This window comes from Rhipicephalus microplus, chromosome X (assembly GCF_043290135.1).
Source record: "Rhipicephalus microplus isolate Deutch F79 chromosome X, USDA_Rmic, whole genome shotgun sequence".
In the NCBI taxonomy this organism is placed as follows: Eukaryota; Metazoa; Arthropoda; class Arachnida; order Ixodida; family Ixodidae; genus Rhipicephalus; species Rhipicephalus microplus.
The window spans coordinates 134980950-134996962 of NC_134710.1; the positions used below are offsets into that span (position 1 = coordinate 134980950).

The window sequence follows — 16013 nt, forward strand, 5'->3', positions numbered from 1 at the left end:
CAAGAAGTCGACAGGTACACGTCAAGTTGAAACAAGTTGAAATGGCACCAAGGCTAAGCTTAGTTCACACTCACGATAATGTATATCTTGAGACCGGGCTTGAAGCTTTGCTGATTCTTCGCCAACAAAATCACGTAAGGGGTCCGAGAAAAAACCGTCTTGTTACTCTGAGCAGACTCCTTAGCTCCAGTAGCTTCCTCGGTGACTGTTGCTTTCACAACCAACCGCGTATGGCTGTCGAACAGTGTATCCCAGCGGTATCCAAAGGGTAGTTTGTGCTGCTCTCGCAGAAGATTGTACGTAGCCTTGCCATCTTCGAGCTGTGCAATTGAAGCAGTGATTTAATGGACCACGAAGCAAGCTGTTCACGCGATGCCACTACTTGAAATGACCTCCGCCTTTAGACAGTGGTTTAACGAGTGGTTGTGTTCTTACAAGCATTGAAGAGTAGCTGCTTGAAAACCACTGCACGCCTCCAACTTCTTCCTGTAGCCCAAATGTGAAACGCACGACACCTTCGACGGGCTTTTTATTCACGAAGCTGGAAGAAATATTCGGGCATTTATTAAGGAGCTCCAAAACAAAATTTTTCTGCGTGAATAGCTCAACAAACATCCCCCCCTCTTCCCCCCCCAAATCTCAATTTGGATCAAAGGAGTAGCAGTAAAAAAAAAAACAAATTGTGGGCAGAAACGTGAGTGCAAGCAAATGCAACAGATATTGTTTTAGATAAAATAAAAATATTTGTAGTGCATACGCTATTAGGTAACTGATTGCTTCAAAGTTTATGAATACTTTTTTGCTTTATTTGTTCTTTTACTCCTTACTTACGCGCATTATGAGTGGCGAAGTGGGCATGTATTTACCGCAATATTCCTTACTAAGAGATTAATGAGGCAGGCAAGGCCACAGAATTCTCGCAACGACAATTCGTAAACTAATAAAAGAATGGTTACCCAAGTACTTTGCTAGATAATGCATTAATGACGTTGACCCTACTTCGCCAACGACCTTCGTATAAAAAACGTTCTGGTATGCTATATTGCTTGTTCTATAGGTTAATAAAGAATAATAAAATGTGAGCACTGCTGGAAAACTTGGATAAAATTGTGATTTATTGCTTGTTCCATAGGTTAATAAAAATTATAAAATGTGAGCACTGCTGGAAAACTTGAATGAAATAGTGAATAACGTACATTCATATTTCTTCGTGTTTCAATGTATTTAATAAGATATGCAAAATCGAGAGATACGAAAGTTGCGTGCCTTAATAAATGCATCCTTACCTTGCAGCCACAGAGCACGGTAATGTCGAAAAATTACTCAATACATAATCCGGGATGCTCAGATCGACCTTAAACCTTGGAAGCACTGTATAGTGATAAAAGAAAGAGATTTCTTATTAAACGCAAGTGCGCTATTGTTGTACCATATTTAATAGCCGTATTATTTCTGTAGCAGGAGGTATAATAGAAACTTTAAAACAATAAACGAAGAAAAAAAAACGCTTGACAACGTATTTCAAGTGTTTTCTGGTTACAATAAGTAATCTGTATTTGTTCATCTAATATCGAAAATTTATCATAAGTTGGAGGTTCTCAAATGAACGCGCAACAACGGTCAAGAAAAGCTCTTTTCGTTTTCTTTGTATTTGGAGTAATTGGCATGCGTCGGTGGTCTAAAAATTCAAGCTGCCGCTATGCGGCGAGTTATGCAAACTCGTCATTACTTTCGTACGAAGTTCCCTGCTTTTCGCCGCTCTCTAGAACAAAAGATAATTTTGTCCCTACTTTTTCATCCACTATTCTACGTCATTAGACTAGCCATAGCTGTAACTACTAGTATGTATATCTGATTTTTCACTGATGACCCCTGTCTGGTGCCGTGCCTATTTACCAGAGTTTTAATTACTACTCCAAAACTCCAGCAAAATACGATACATCCTGAAAGGTACTGCCAGTCGATTCTTTAGCAGTTAGAATCTTTTCACGTTTACTTTTCATGCGCTCAAACCACCCGCGACGTATACACTCAACGTAAAAATAACACAATGTAACCGATTAGTTCGCAAAACAGGAGGGCGCAACTTGTCAGTTGATAGTAAACGCAAAGTAGGAGTGCTACCTCTCAAAATCATCAAAAATTCGACAGTGCGGACATTTTGAAGCCAATAATGTTAAAGTTGAGCTAGGCAGAAATAAGTAAGGGGAGCATAAACGCGTGAGAAGGATGGTCATCCACAGCCCTAAGTTGGACTAAGCTCGCAAAGTAAAAAGCTTGAAGCCGTGCAAGTGTTTTTTTCGAATACGGTGTTCAAACAGTTAAAAAGGGACCAGAGGAGCTACGAGTAATGTGAAGTTGAGAACTTATAGGTTGTGAGGTGGTATTCGACAGTGCTAAGAAAGTGCAACAGAACCCCTACTAAGATGTAGCGCATCAGCTTAGCATTCAATGACTAAATTCCGTTCGAATGGCGATGCCGGACCATTTTCAATTGTATATTCACTTAATCGTTGAAAAAAGGAACCATTGAAAAAAAAAATGTCTGGTGGTGTCCCACTGTGACCACCTGCCGTTAAGGCTCTCCTTCACCAGAACAAGATTGGCAACACTGGTGCAGTACCTGGTCACAACTTCCCATGAACACAGCAATTAACCTTTGGCCCTCAGTCCCCAGCATCTGCGAAGCAACTGACCATGACGGCGGTCAGATCTGCAACGCAGCAGAGGGTGCTAAGAATCTCTGGATCGGGACAGGCCGCCATTGGAGCCTGAGCTTGGCAACGTTTAACGCTAGAACATTATCTAGTGAGGGAAGTCTAGCTGTACTATTTGAGGAACTAGAGGGTGTTAAATGGGATATAATAAGGCTCAGTGAGCTTAGGAGGACAAGTGGAGTCATACAGGGCTGAAGAACGGACACGGCCTGTGCTACTGTGGATTGGTTGGCAGAAGAGAACTAGGGGTGGTGTTTAGTAATTCAATAGAGGTGTAGTAGTTGGCGAATGTAGTGAGATTTCTGGGAAGTAATATCCATAGGCATGCGCAGAGTTCTCTGTTAGGAAAGGAGAGGCGAGAGTTTCGCTGCACCCCCCCCCCCCTTTAATCTGCCTGACCCCTCCCACTGAGGCCGTTACGATCACAATGCAGCACAAGGACAAGCTCTAAAGGGGGCGGCCACCCCCTCTGAGACCCTCTCCGTCCACACGCCTGTGGTAATATACATGTCAGGTAAACGTTGTCCTACCAAAGGTCTCATTTGATAAGTTACATGAAGTGTTTAGTGGAAAAATTAGGAAGTGAAGCACTAGAGTTGTTTTGTCCTCATCGCAAAGTAATCAGCATGAAAAAAAATTTATTTACCAGAATGAATTGAACATGACATTATTTAAAATTTGTCTACATTACTTTCGAAACTTACCGTATTTATCGACCAGGAACTTGGAGGTCGCGTTCTGCTCAAACTGTATACATGGATAAAAGGAGGAAAAAGGAAAGGTTTAACAACAGCTTAGTATGCCAGTATCATGAATATTTATGGTTTATAGGCTCTGTGATAATTTTTGCATGTGACGTCTACGTGGAAAGCTACACTACCAGCGTCTTCTAAGCCTAGATACACATAATGTACAGTTGTCAGCAAGCTTAACACGAATGCTCCAGCGCGTGACCTGGATTACTTCGACTGATGCCAGCCACGAAGCGCTGGGCTCTGTTGCTGAGATAATAGCTCGGTGTGCTTGGATAATATGTCGGCATGCATGGGTAACATCTCGGAAATAGATCCGTGGTGCTAGCATCAATCAAAGGGCTTCATACCACGCGGTGGAGCATTCGTTTTAAGCTTGCTGCAGCTTTACATTAGCGACAGCAAGGTGTTATTTCTGTTAAGCCACCTGCAGTGTTTATCACACAAGCCCGACTCGTTACCTAATGTTTGTTCGGGAGCAACGTGCATTGTTACATCTTATGTAATAAAGAAGGCATGACGAGCTATGATGCCTGATATAGAAAATATCTTGGCAACAATCAGGGTCCTATCCACAATAAACCTTTTGTGATATAGTAATTCGGAAGAGGAAAGTTCAGCCTGCTCTCATAATCTACACATAATTGTCGAAGGAAGCTGACCAATGACAAAATTTACTTACGAAAAAAAATACTTGTTATCTAGTCCCTAAGCTGTACCCAAACACAAGCAAACGCTAATTCAAAGGCCTTTCAAAAGGCACGGTTGGTGAAGTCATACATTCAGTTTCTTGTTAGTGACCAACTTTTTTTTTCAATTCACTGTGATTTCAAATAACAGGAGCGTCACCCATACATTGTAGCCATGCTTCATGAGAAGTGACCATTCTCCAAGTAGCGTGCGTTCTGGTAGTTGATAGGTGTGTGTAAGAAGCAAATCTCTTTGGGGCTGAAATTCTGTCCTTTCAACAATCAAGTTCTGGGAATTCTGCAAAAGAAAAAAAAAAAACCACCGTTTTGTCGCAAGAGAGAAGCGAGGAATGCGATAGCAAAAATTTGAATGTTATATGAAGTAAGGCTATAGCGGCTAGAGAAGTTTTGGATCCAATCTCGCGTAACACTACAAAATCATGTATTAAGGTTCCATTGCCGACCAAGGGGGCGAAGCTGTTTTATTCTGTTTGTCGTCTCAACGCGAAGGAAGCGCCCAGAGCACAGAGCGTACAAGTGTAGACGAGCCGTCTACTGATGTCCGTCGAGATGGTGCACGCACTAGCGTCAGCAACCATGCCATTATGATAAAAGTTTACGCTCACTGCTCCAGTGACGCCACGAGCGCAGCGATACAATCCGTTGATCTCGTCCATAGACACAACGTCACTATGGCATGTATTTCTTCAGCTTCTGTGCCATGTGGTTTGGTTATAAAACAATGATCGATATCACAAATAATCAGTATGCCCAATACAGGGCCAATAAAGGACCTCGCGGTCCAAAATTTTGGATGCGAAAATAGATGTGCGGTGTCAACAATAATCATAGGTTGGCAAACTCACTCATGGGTCGACTCACTAAGACTCAGATTGAGCCGCGAATTTGAGCCAGAGTGAGTCCGGGTTAGTAATATTTCGGTAAGTTTGAGTCCGAGTGAGTCTCAGCAAAAATTTCGCCAGTCTGAGTCTGAGTAAGTCCGCAAGAGGAAAACATTGCTGAGTGCGAGTACAAGTGAGCCTTAATTAAGGCCGAGTTATGGTGGCTAGAAGGAGAGGTGTCAGCATCGGCGCACCGGAGAGCGCGCGAGAATTGATCCGGATGCGGCGGCGCTGCGGTCGTTTTCTAGATGCCTCCCCTCGCACGTATCAGTCGTTTTTCGTTGCAAACACTTCATGCTACCCTGCGGATTGTAACAAAGTCTACCTGCCACAATTCTGGCGGCGTGCTGCAAAGCGTGCGTTGGCACTGAAAACTAGTGTTTTTTATTCACTTCGTAGTATATCAGCTACGAAGCTTAGACGATAGAGAATCAAGTGACTTGCCGTGAGCTTGACACTAAAACAAAGTCCGTGCGGTTTTCAAACCTATATTTTTATGACTCGTGCAATAAAGGTCTAATTTTACAAGCAGGACATTCATTTTCTCGAAAGCGAAAAACATGAAAATAAACACAACATATGCATTAGGGTGAAGAAAACTGCAAGTTATATGAAACTCAGCTAAAGCAAGTGAATAAGGCAACTAAAGAGAACAGAAAGTATACGATGATACAATGGGCATACATACGAACATGACATTGCAATTTCATTGGCAAACATAGATACAGTTACGAACCAGTTCACAAAAAAATTTATTTCTGCATATGTGAACACAGCCAGACAGTGATATCACAGTTGTTAATGGGGGATTTGTAACAATGTGAACAAGACAATAGTAAAATCCCAAGAAACAACAGAGTGTGAGTAGTGCACAATAACATAAAATAAAACCTTGCTCGCTGAGTTAATACTGTGACAGGTAAGTCAGATGTTTTAAATTCAAGAGCTTCATTTTTTTTCTCTTCTTTTTGATTGGACGCATTTTCTCAAGCAAGAGAAAATGCATTCTGGTCAGTGTAAAGAACCTAATTATCTGATTTGTCACTTCCAGGTTATGGTGTTCACAGGCGACCATATTTAATCTCTTCACAGACAGGCAAAAGATAAGGTCTGCTATGCTGTCGCTTTTCAACTTGTTGAAACTGAAGCAATAGGTGAATGCATCTTCCATAGCTTTCACCAGGTCTGCTAAGGACTCGGACGGGTACAGAAAGCATGATTCTGCCGGAAGCAAGCTGGAATTCTTAGTGAAGCAGCAACCTGCTACATTCGTTGCACTTCGTCTTTTTCTTCCGGGCCACATAGGAACTGACGTAATAAGTGATCTGGGAGTCACTTTTGCGTCCAATGAGATCAGTGTAGTCAGGGAGGGCTTCGCAAGCAACAATAATTTCATGAACTTTATTATTGAAGCGCCCCACATCTAGCAGCTCATCCAGCTTCTTTTGCAATTTTATTGAATTATTGTGGATGTCCGGATATAGAAGGCTGCTCGGAACTTCCACTGGGGGTGACTGTGCCAAACTGTAAAAACTGAGGCAAGTCACAGAGATTAAAAGTTGTGTCTGTGAAGGGTGATCAATCGAGCCAGACATTTGCTTCAGATTTCCAAAAAGATTTCAAGTGCGTCTTGGCAGAGGCGAGACGTCATCAAGTATTTATAGCCCAATGTTTTCGTGACATAGTGCCAGATGAAAAGGGTGCTGATTAGAATGACGCGTAGTCCTTCGGCAGTTGATTCACTCAGGAACCCACCCTCCTTAGGTACAGCTTTTTCCCAAGTTGCTAAGAACCCGTTGATAACATGCTTGTAGTTACGGACGATGAATCTTTCGTCGAAAAGAGCTTCGCTCACAACGCAGTTCTTTTCCAGTGGTTTGTCAGCGCGAGGAATTGTACGCTCTGAGGTCTTGCTCTGTTCATTGTCGGCGGGAGCAGAGAAGAGAAACGCTTTCTTTCCTTGTTTGTGGGCCGAAGCATACCCCGCATTGCATCCAGGTGCACAGCAGTGTCTTTGCTGTTTACTCATCACTGTTGCATGGTTACATTGCACGTATTGATCCCGAACAAGTCCAAATAGGGAAAGCGCAGACGTTCTGACTTGCGAGCACACGAGCAAGCGACTAAAAGTGCCGCGCCAGAGGCTGGCAAGCGCTCTCGACCGATCACGGTGGCGACTTGCGCGCCTCTCCACGGCGAGATAAAATACCAGCACGCCTCCTTTCAAGGCGCGGCCGGGACGATGCTGACAGCTCTCCTTCTAGCCACCATAGCCGAGGTATGTTACACGAGTGAGTCTGAGTGAGCTCCACATTGTTATGCTGACCTCTTGTCTCATCTACTCAGCTTCAGCATTATTATCAGCCTTTTTTTGGCTCCCGTTTATACTAATTGTATTTACTCACACACCAACGCAGTAGTGTTAATACGCCAGTTCAATAATAACTTGAAGAGATGCATGAGTTAAAAAGGGGGGAGCTGGCTTTACCCTTTCTCATTCGTTTTCAAAGGAAGGTCTTGTGAAAACAACTCCTCTAAGTCATCACTTTCGATAAAAATGTCCTTAATGAATCGCGATGACATATAACTCATATTTAAAGATACGAGATCAAAAGCGCCAAGTAGAGCCCCGATTACGCGAGATGTCTGTGTTAAATAGCATTGACACCTTGGACGAAACTTCTAATAGTACATGTACGCATGAGTCCGCTCATTCCGGTTCACTCAGACACGGATAAGGCAGTGAGTTTGAGTCTGAGTGGTGCCACGTAGGGAATGTTTTGGTGAGTTTGAGTGAGCCCGCTTGAACATTTCTAGACGAATAAATTGGTGAGTGTGAGTCCGAGTGGTGGGTGAGGTGTGTTTCATGCGTGACTGTCAATGAGTTTAAATATAAAAAAAACCCAGGTTACGCGCGCATTCCTTCAGTGACAATCAATGAGAGCGCACTGGTATATATGAGCGGTAAACAGCAGACTGAGTCATCCGCACCTGCTACTCGGCGCGCTTGAGCCGCTGCCGCAAAACGGCAGCGGCGCCAAGCTGACCCTGAACTTTATTTAATGGAAGCTGAATCTCGACAGAAACGCCCCAACCCGCTTCTGAAGGGACGTAGGCTCACCACCAATAACCACTACACCCTCACCATGAACCACTCATCACCGAGGTGCACCAAACGAAACACGTTTACGATAACCCCGCGTCAGCTCTTGCTGTTCTGCTGCATGACAATCAGGGTTCCCAGGAGTGTGTGTGTGTGTGTGTGTGTGTGTGTATGTGTGTGTGTGTGTGTGTTTTCAAAATGGAGTGGCTGCGTGGTGCTCAGCGCTATGACATCTGCAAAATGTAAACGTTATGAGTCATGTCAAGACCTTCTGTACGAATTCGAGAGCTTGTTTGGGAGGTGTAAAAAGAAGTCTCATCTTGTTTACTCAGGCCTTCTTTCTTGTCATGATAATGGTAGGTGCTCCACTCGACAATTATGACGTTTAATGTTTTGGCATGAAGTGTCCAATTTCAAAGTTTCAAAATTCATTGTATGTTGCCCAATACTGCCACAACTGACACTCTTCTCCCCCCTCTTTCACCCATTGTCCTGCACTTACATAAAACTGTACCTACGTATTTGCGTGTACATTGCATTCGACTCTGCGTTTGACAATGTTCAAACTAGCGTCAGTATTTTGCCAATAAATTATTTCTTTCCGAAAAAGAAAGCTTACAGATCTCATGGTTGAGGACTAGAAGCTGAAGCAAAGAAAAATTATTAGAAAAATGTTCTCGTGTCGAAATGCTCTTCAAAACACACTTTTACGTAAACAATGTTACCGCCATGGAGCTCTAAGTGCAGATCACTTAAGGGGCCCAGGCTGTAGTATTATCTGCTGTCGTGTCATTTCATTACTTAGCATCACACAGGCAACCATTGATAATATGGTAGAGCCAGGGGCGGGAAAGGAAAGTGAAGGTGAGAATGAGATATGTGAGGGTTTGAAGAAAGAAATGATGAGGAGTGAGAGTGAGACATAGCATAGCCAAGCACGGTGTGAAGCAGGCAAAACTAAGCATAGCAGAGCCACAGTGAAAATTTTCAGTGCACTGCTAGGAAGTGAAAGGCAACTTAGATAGAACTTCAAGGAATAAAATAGGCACAATCTAGCAACTGTTTATTCTACGAAATCATGACGAAACATGACGTTTCTTAGCAGCGTGCTGAAAATTAAAATTTTAACTATGTACCTCAACCAACTGGCTCCTACCCCAGAGCTCTTCTAGCATAGTCATGTAGTGTATAGTGCATTCGCCTCGTTCTCCACCGGTGGCAGTGCTGCGAACCGTTCGCTGATGTAGCGGTGGATATTCGGCTTTTGTCATCTACTAGGCGCTAACTATAGCACTTCCGTTACGGTTCGCCCACGTCAAATTGCGTTCCTTGAGTATGCTAGCTGCATTTTCTTCAAGTGGCACTCACTCCTTCACATGGCTGTCAACATTATATATTATTTGGAAATTTATTTTTTTGAAGTGAAGTCAAGTTTATTTTCCTTTCATACAAAGGAGAAAGCCGGGGCTAGAAGCTGGGGTGCCTTACACAGACCTAGGCTCCATTGTACAGTCTGACGACAGTTAACAAAACAATATAACTACTTACTACATAATAAATAGATAAATCAGCTACACTTGCAAGTACAACAAAATAAAATGTTCTTAAGCATACAGCAGTGAAATTGTTATACGTAACAGAGACCAGAGTTGAGTAAATATTTCTTTGTTTTCTGATTAAATATTTTGATTGAGACATGAAAATTAACATTTGTAGACATTTTATTCGTAGCCACAGTTACCTATTAAGTTAATTTTTGTTTGCCATAGTACACGTCTTAGGGACCCGCAGGCTTTATTTTCGAAAAATGGTTTGTATCATTAGCGAGAGTATTGCTTTGAGTATGTAAATGATTGACTTTAATATGCTGCAACAGACGAAAAAACATAGCGTATGTTCTACATGCCCACATTTAGCTTATATGCCCACATTTACCGTATGTTCTATATATATATTCCCACAGCCACTGTGGTCAGGATCGTGCCCCGGAGTTAGTAGCACCACTCACTGTGCTGGATGGCGTTGTCATAGCTTAGTTGAAAGTGCCAACTTTCCGCCAAGAAAGTTGAAGTCTACGCAGCTTTGGAAGCGAAGTGCAAGCGATGTTACGGCATAGGCCCCGAAAGTTTTTGTTGTGTCAACAGACTTCCCTCGAACGAACATTCACACTCCACTCTCAATAATAGTCAAGTACACAAAACGTTTGCCGACAAAATAAACTTGATAGCTTCATCGACCAGCGGGTTATTGCGGACCGTTAGCGTAGATTGGGTGAGTTGAATGTACATCAACACTTGTTCCACGTACAATCGGCTTCAACTGAAACGCCAGCAGTGGGGCGCGTGGTAAAGTTCACGCCCTTTTGATTAGAGATACGCTCTTGTGGTTTGCCGCTCGTGAGCGATATTCATACTTTCGATCGTGCAGTGCTGCCTAATCGGGTATAATGTCCTGTCAGTGGTGGTGACCGGAGGGCACGCATTGTACAGTTCCTATTGGTTGGGCTACGTGTTTCGCTGTTCTGTTTTCCGAGCTGTGCTGTGAGTGTCAACTCACAGCACAACTTCGGCAAATAGAAGGAAAATTTGGTGAAAGTGTCCAGGAAAAAGAGAAGGAGTGCTTTTTACCCCCATTATTTTGATCACTTTGGCTGATTATTGCTATTAACCACGCTGTAACAAACTTAAATAGTTTAAGGTTAAAGCATTAGATTCCCCATAAAATGAGAAAGTTGGCCATTGGCGTCCCGCGTCGGCAGCGTAGAGCGATGCCGAGAATGATCACATGGTGGCGTCGATAGATAGATAGATAGATAGATCTATCTATCTATCTATCTATCTATCTATCTATCTATCTATCTATCTATCTATCTATCTATCTATCTATCTATCTATCTATCTATCTATCTATCTATCTATCTATCTATCTATCTATCTATCTATCTATCTATCTATCTATCTATCTATCTATCTATCTATCTATCTATCTATCTATCTATCTATCTATCTATCTATCTATCTATCTATCTATCTATCTATCTATCTATCTATCTATCTATCTATCTATCTATCTATCTATCTATCTATCTATCTATCTATCTATCTATCTATCTATCTATCTATCTATCTATCTATCTATCTATCTATCTATCTATCTATCTATCTATCTATCTATCTATCTATCTATCTATCTGTCTGTCTGTCTGTCTGTCTGTCTGTCTGTCTGTCTGTCTGTCTGTCTGTCTGTCTGTCTGTCTGTCTGTCTGTCTGTCTGTCTGTCTGTCTGTCTGTCTGTCTGTCTGTCTGTCTGTCTGTCTGTCTGTCTGTCTGTCTGTCTGTCTGTCTACATTTGCGTGCTCTCGCTATCACACCCTTAACTTGGAGCAATTGGGAACTAGTTTGAGAGGGTAAGATGGTTTGACGAATACGACTCTCTGGTCATAAATGAATAATGTCACAATCTCATTGCGTACGTCGTCAAACACTTCACAATCTCATTGCGTACGTCGTCAAACACTTTCCGCCAGACAGTGGCACATACCCGTAGGCTGGTATGCGCTACAGGTATACGGGCACGGGCCGCAAGTTATGTGCAGCTTATATCTACCCAGGAATAGCGAGAATAGACATGGGCATTTTTAACGTGTTAGCGTTAAAAAAATTCGACATTGATAGCGTCGACCCAACAAATGAAAAGAATCAGAGACCCCGCAGAAATTGAACTCCAACATTCTGCGTGGAAATCACGTTTTCTACCACATAGCCCCGCCTGGTCTCAGAACTGATTTTTAATTAGATTGTTATGTTTGTTGAACGCCTATTGAGGTTAGAATTCTGGCTATCACACTTCGTAAGCGTTAGGTATATAGTCGAATGATACAGCCGTCAAGTCGTGTTAACGTCAATTGTAGTTATGCACCATCCGCTGAAGTGTAAATATGAAGCAGTGTCCAGGGCTACCAACAAAGCGAGCATGAATGAGCTCGTGATATCAGCTTATTACTTCTGGTGTTGCTAGTATTCATGTTGCTGTTTGCTTTGTTACGCAGATGTCAACAGCTGCTTATATAAAACTATGCGGCTGTTTAACGTGCATCTATGTGTGCATTTGTACATATCTTTAGCCACACATCGTAGCTTCTCACACAATAAAAAAATTACAACCCAGTCACCATCCGTCTACATACTTCGCACAACATCAATTCCCAAGGTACTTGGGAGCTGCCAAATTAATATTTCTTCACTCAAAATTACTTTGGCGCCTCTCCTGGTGAAAAACTCAATATGCACTTGCAAAAAATTGCGTTACCTTTTACTGATGAACACTCATTGTCTCTATATAGAGTTGAAATGCAGCGTACTTTCTTGTTATAAGCTTTTATAACGTAAAGCTTCCAGTTGTGCAATTGTTTGTATTTAGCAGAACAGTTACTTCACCTTCGCTTGACATGTATGATACAATTTTCATAACTATTGTTACTATTGAACGAAAGCACCTGTCCTAGTCAGTCGTCTATATTTATCAGAAAAAAATTAGTACAAATGTGTGATGTTCTGCATTAAAATTCAATCATCCCAAATTGCGAAAAAAGAAGCATTAGGCGCCAAAGCTACATCTTTGAGTTATGCTATTTCGTACCATGCTTTGAAAATAGCGAGGTTGATACAGCACTTGCCGCGAGCTTCATTATACAGGTATAAAACAACCAAAAATTATCTGATATAGTACCTAAAAAGTATGTATGTTCGACACTATTTAGCTCTGCATATTTCTCAACGCAATACTTTTTTTTATTGCACTAGTATTCAGAACTACCTTCATAAGAGAGAGTTTTGGACACTGAATCAAAGTTACGTTGTGCATTGAACAAAATAAAAAATTGCGTCTCAAACCCTTCGTTCATAGCAGTTTAGTGATTGTGTCAGTGCCACTGCGAGCACATGTTGTCCCGCAACTTCAGAACGGCCAAAAAAATAAAAATAAAAGGTTTCTGCGCCTAATTGCATTTAAAATAGAAATCGGGTCTTGCTCCAGCCTAAAGGTTTTCGTTTAAAGCAGTTGCATGATCTCGATTCTTGTATCTGTGGGGTAGTTCACAGCATGCGTATATGATTTATCATAAAAGAAGCTAAGGAAATCCGGACAACACCTGCAAACGCACACTCAAGATAGAAGAACAAGGCAGCACAAACGCCATTTGCGTTTTCTTGTTCCCTTCCCGGGTTAGCACGCCTTAACTTTTTTCACAATTAATCCGTACCAATAAGAAGCACTCTCTGTATTGATAATGCGTACACGATACTTACCACTTTCTCCTGGACGATAGATGGGTTTCTCGGTCTGAAGAAAAAAATGCTCGCCCGACGCAGGGCTCATCAGAATTGGAGTACTCTTTGTCCATAAACTGCCGCACTTAACTTTCAGCATGAACCTTTTCCATTCGTGCTGCAAATTGGTCACGTCAGTCTGACGCACAATGATGTCAGCAATTTGGGGAGAACCTGCGAAATGTAAATTTAGCTTTGGTTACAGCAGCAGTATGTATCCCTCCTAAGTATCGCTGGAGCATAAAACTGCAGTAATTAAATAAGCCGTGGAAGGTTATTATCCTGCGTTAGAGGGCCCCTAACCAGACTTTCAAAATTCAAAATATTCGAGTGCATTATTCTCTCCTGGCGTTTCTCGTGTTTCTGGCGCACTTCGCAATGTAGGAACTGTGATTCCCGTCATGCCTGCACACTCTCGGTTGGTTCATATGAGCGAAATATCATATGTCAATAGTCTGCTGCACTGCTTTGCCTGGCAGCCGTCCAACCATTCCTCTTTGTCTCGCATGAGTATTGAGCGCAATCATGCGATTTCACTTTATTTTGTATGTTTTCGATTGCGCCAGTGGAGATAACAGTTTAGACGACAATAGCTGGATCTTGATATGCGCAACACTTATTGAAGTTTTATATTGGGCTAGTTGGTAATTCATCTTCAACAATCAGCACTGATCTGACGAGGTCTCTGTTTCCTTTCTTGTCCTTTGTTCATTCTTCGCTGATTGTTGAAAATGAACGCTTTTTTTATTTGTTTTGTGAGGCTTTATGTCCCGAAACCACAATATTATCATGGAGGACTTCAGAATTTTCGTTTATATGGTGCTCTTTACCATGCACCTACATCGCACAGTTCGCGGGCATCTACCATTTCGCCTTCATCGAAATGCGGAGTGAACACTTAGCGCTGACATTGCACACTTACATTCAAGAAATAAGCGACGAAGGTGAGACCGCCTCTAGGACTGGTAGTAAAGGTGACAAACACTTGGTTTATTCACGATAGGATATTAAACATAATAGAATAAAAACCTACGCCTATTCAAGCTAATGCAACGTATACGCAGTCGAAATGCCAGTAACACTTTTGTCACCACGCCTATTTTCATCGTTAGTATGCTAACTATGCCTTCAAGTTCAAAGTTTGGCGCCAACTGTATTTAAAGGGTAAAAGAGACAGTATTTTATCTGTTTCGCTTTTGAGTTTCCTTTTTTTCACCGAAGGGGGGAGGGGGGATAAAGCTTTTTCGTACTTGGGGAATTGAGTGCTAGTGGTTTCCATTGGGACGACGACGTCTCTTATGGGTGCTCAACGAGAACGGCAAACATTTGGGGATTGAAATGAACATGAACTCCATCTCTGGTGAATGGTAGCAGCACAGGCATGGAAGATGGATGACTTCAATTTGTCAGACTTCAGTACAGACGGCACAAGTGCACCAAACCATTCCTGATCAGATGATATCTACTAGTAAATCGGCCAATTTATCGCGGAGCGTACCCAAAAATATTTTTTGAAGGGGGGGGGGGGCGAATATGGTTCAACCATATTTTACGCGTAAGTTTTGTATGTGTGCGTGTGTGTATACATACGCAAGCGCAATTGAAAGAGAACCCCTCCTGGCTACGCCCATGCAGCAGCGTGTTCAATACAGAAGTCTTCAGAGAGAGAGGCATGCATGCAACCGCAGAAATAAGTATGTGTAGATGCATGTTTTAGAAAAGCAAATGCACAGTAAGCAAGCCTTCGATACACCACGTCGAGAAACTTCTTTGTGCAGTGGCATGATAGACACTAGGGCTTATATATTAGTATATATGTAAATAGCTTTTGTACTTGAGATTAAATCTGTAGTATTATTCTACAAGGCCTTTATGTTCAAAACTTGTATTTCGATTTTTAAAAGTCTACCTTGTGTAAAGTATCATTGGTGGTCTTACGAGTCAATTGTTTTTCATTATCAATATTTTGATACTTTCTTTTTGATAATATTAGAAGTCAATCTGTTGTTTGAAATTAATACAGCTGGAAAGATGGGACTCTTTTTTGTGTGTGATGTCAGTGGACATTAAAGAACACCAGACGGTTTAAATCTCTGGAACCTTCAATTACGCCGTTTCTCATGAATATCTCGTGGTTTTGGGACGTAAAACCAGAAACATTAATCTGAAAATATCTGAGGCAGAAAACAAATGCTTCATGGGCGACCCAAAAACAACCAATTTTTCCGAAGTGTCTAAAGTCTTAAAGAATACACTACATCGAAAGTGACATGTATAAATACAATAAAGTTCAACGTCGCCTACGTAGACTCCGAAAGAATTGTGGAAAACTGCATCGCGTTATCAAATTACGACTTTCCTGAGTAATGAGATGGCCGGCTGGACTGACCCAGTAAAATAAATATAGCATATGTTTGGTGTGTGGGCCTCATAACTGCTGAAGTCTCTTTTTACCTAGCTATCTGTTAACGCCAGTTTAGAAGATGCATAACTCAGTGCTGGGTTCAGTTATGCTTTTATTTT

The 16013-nt window shown here is 41.9% G+C and overlaps 2 protein-coding genes across 2 annotated transcripts in view; one reads left to right on the forward strand and one right to left on the reverse strand.

Annotated features, from left to right (window-relative positions):
• LOC142761753 (complement C4-B-like) overlaps positions 1–16013 on the reverse strand; it is a 17347-nt gene continuing 1334 nt past the window's right edge. Inside the window, exons 2-7 of the mRNA XM_075877787.1 lie at positions 13470–13664; positions 4325–4456; positions 3422–3464; positions 1287–1371; positions 436–541; positions 1–320 (exon numbers count right to left, since the gene is read on the reverse strand). Coding sequence (XP_075733902.1) covers positions 60–320; positions 436–541; positions 1287–1371; positions 3422–3464; positions 4325–4342 — 513 coding nt within the window. The 5' untranslated portion in view covers positions 4343–4456; positions 13470–13664 and the 3' untranslated portion in view covers positions 1–59. The remainder of the gene's footprint in view (positions 321–435; positions 542–1286; positions 1372–3421; positions 3465–4324; positions 4457–13469; positions 13665–16013) is intronic.
• LOC142775773 (uncharacterized) overlaps positions 7276–16013 on the forward strand; it is a 23793-nt gene continuing 15055 nt past the window's right edge. The window contains exon 1 of the mRNA XM_075877788.1: positions 7276–7338. The gene's annotated coding sequence lies outside the window, so the exon portion shown is untranslated. The remainder of the gene's footprint in view (positions 7339–16013) is intronic.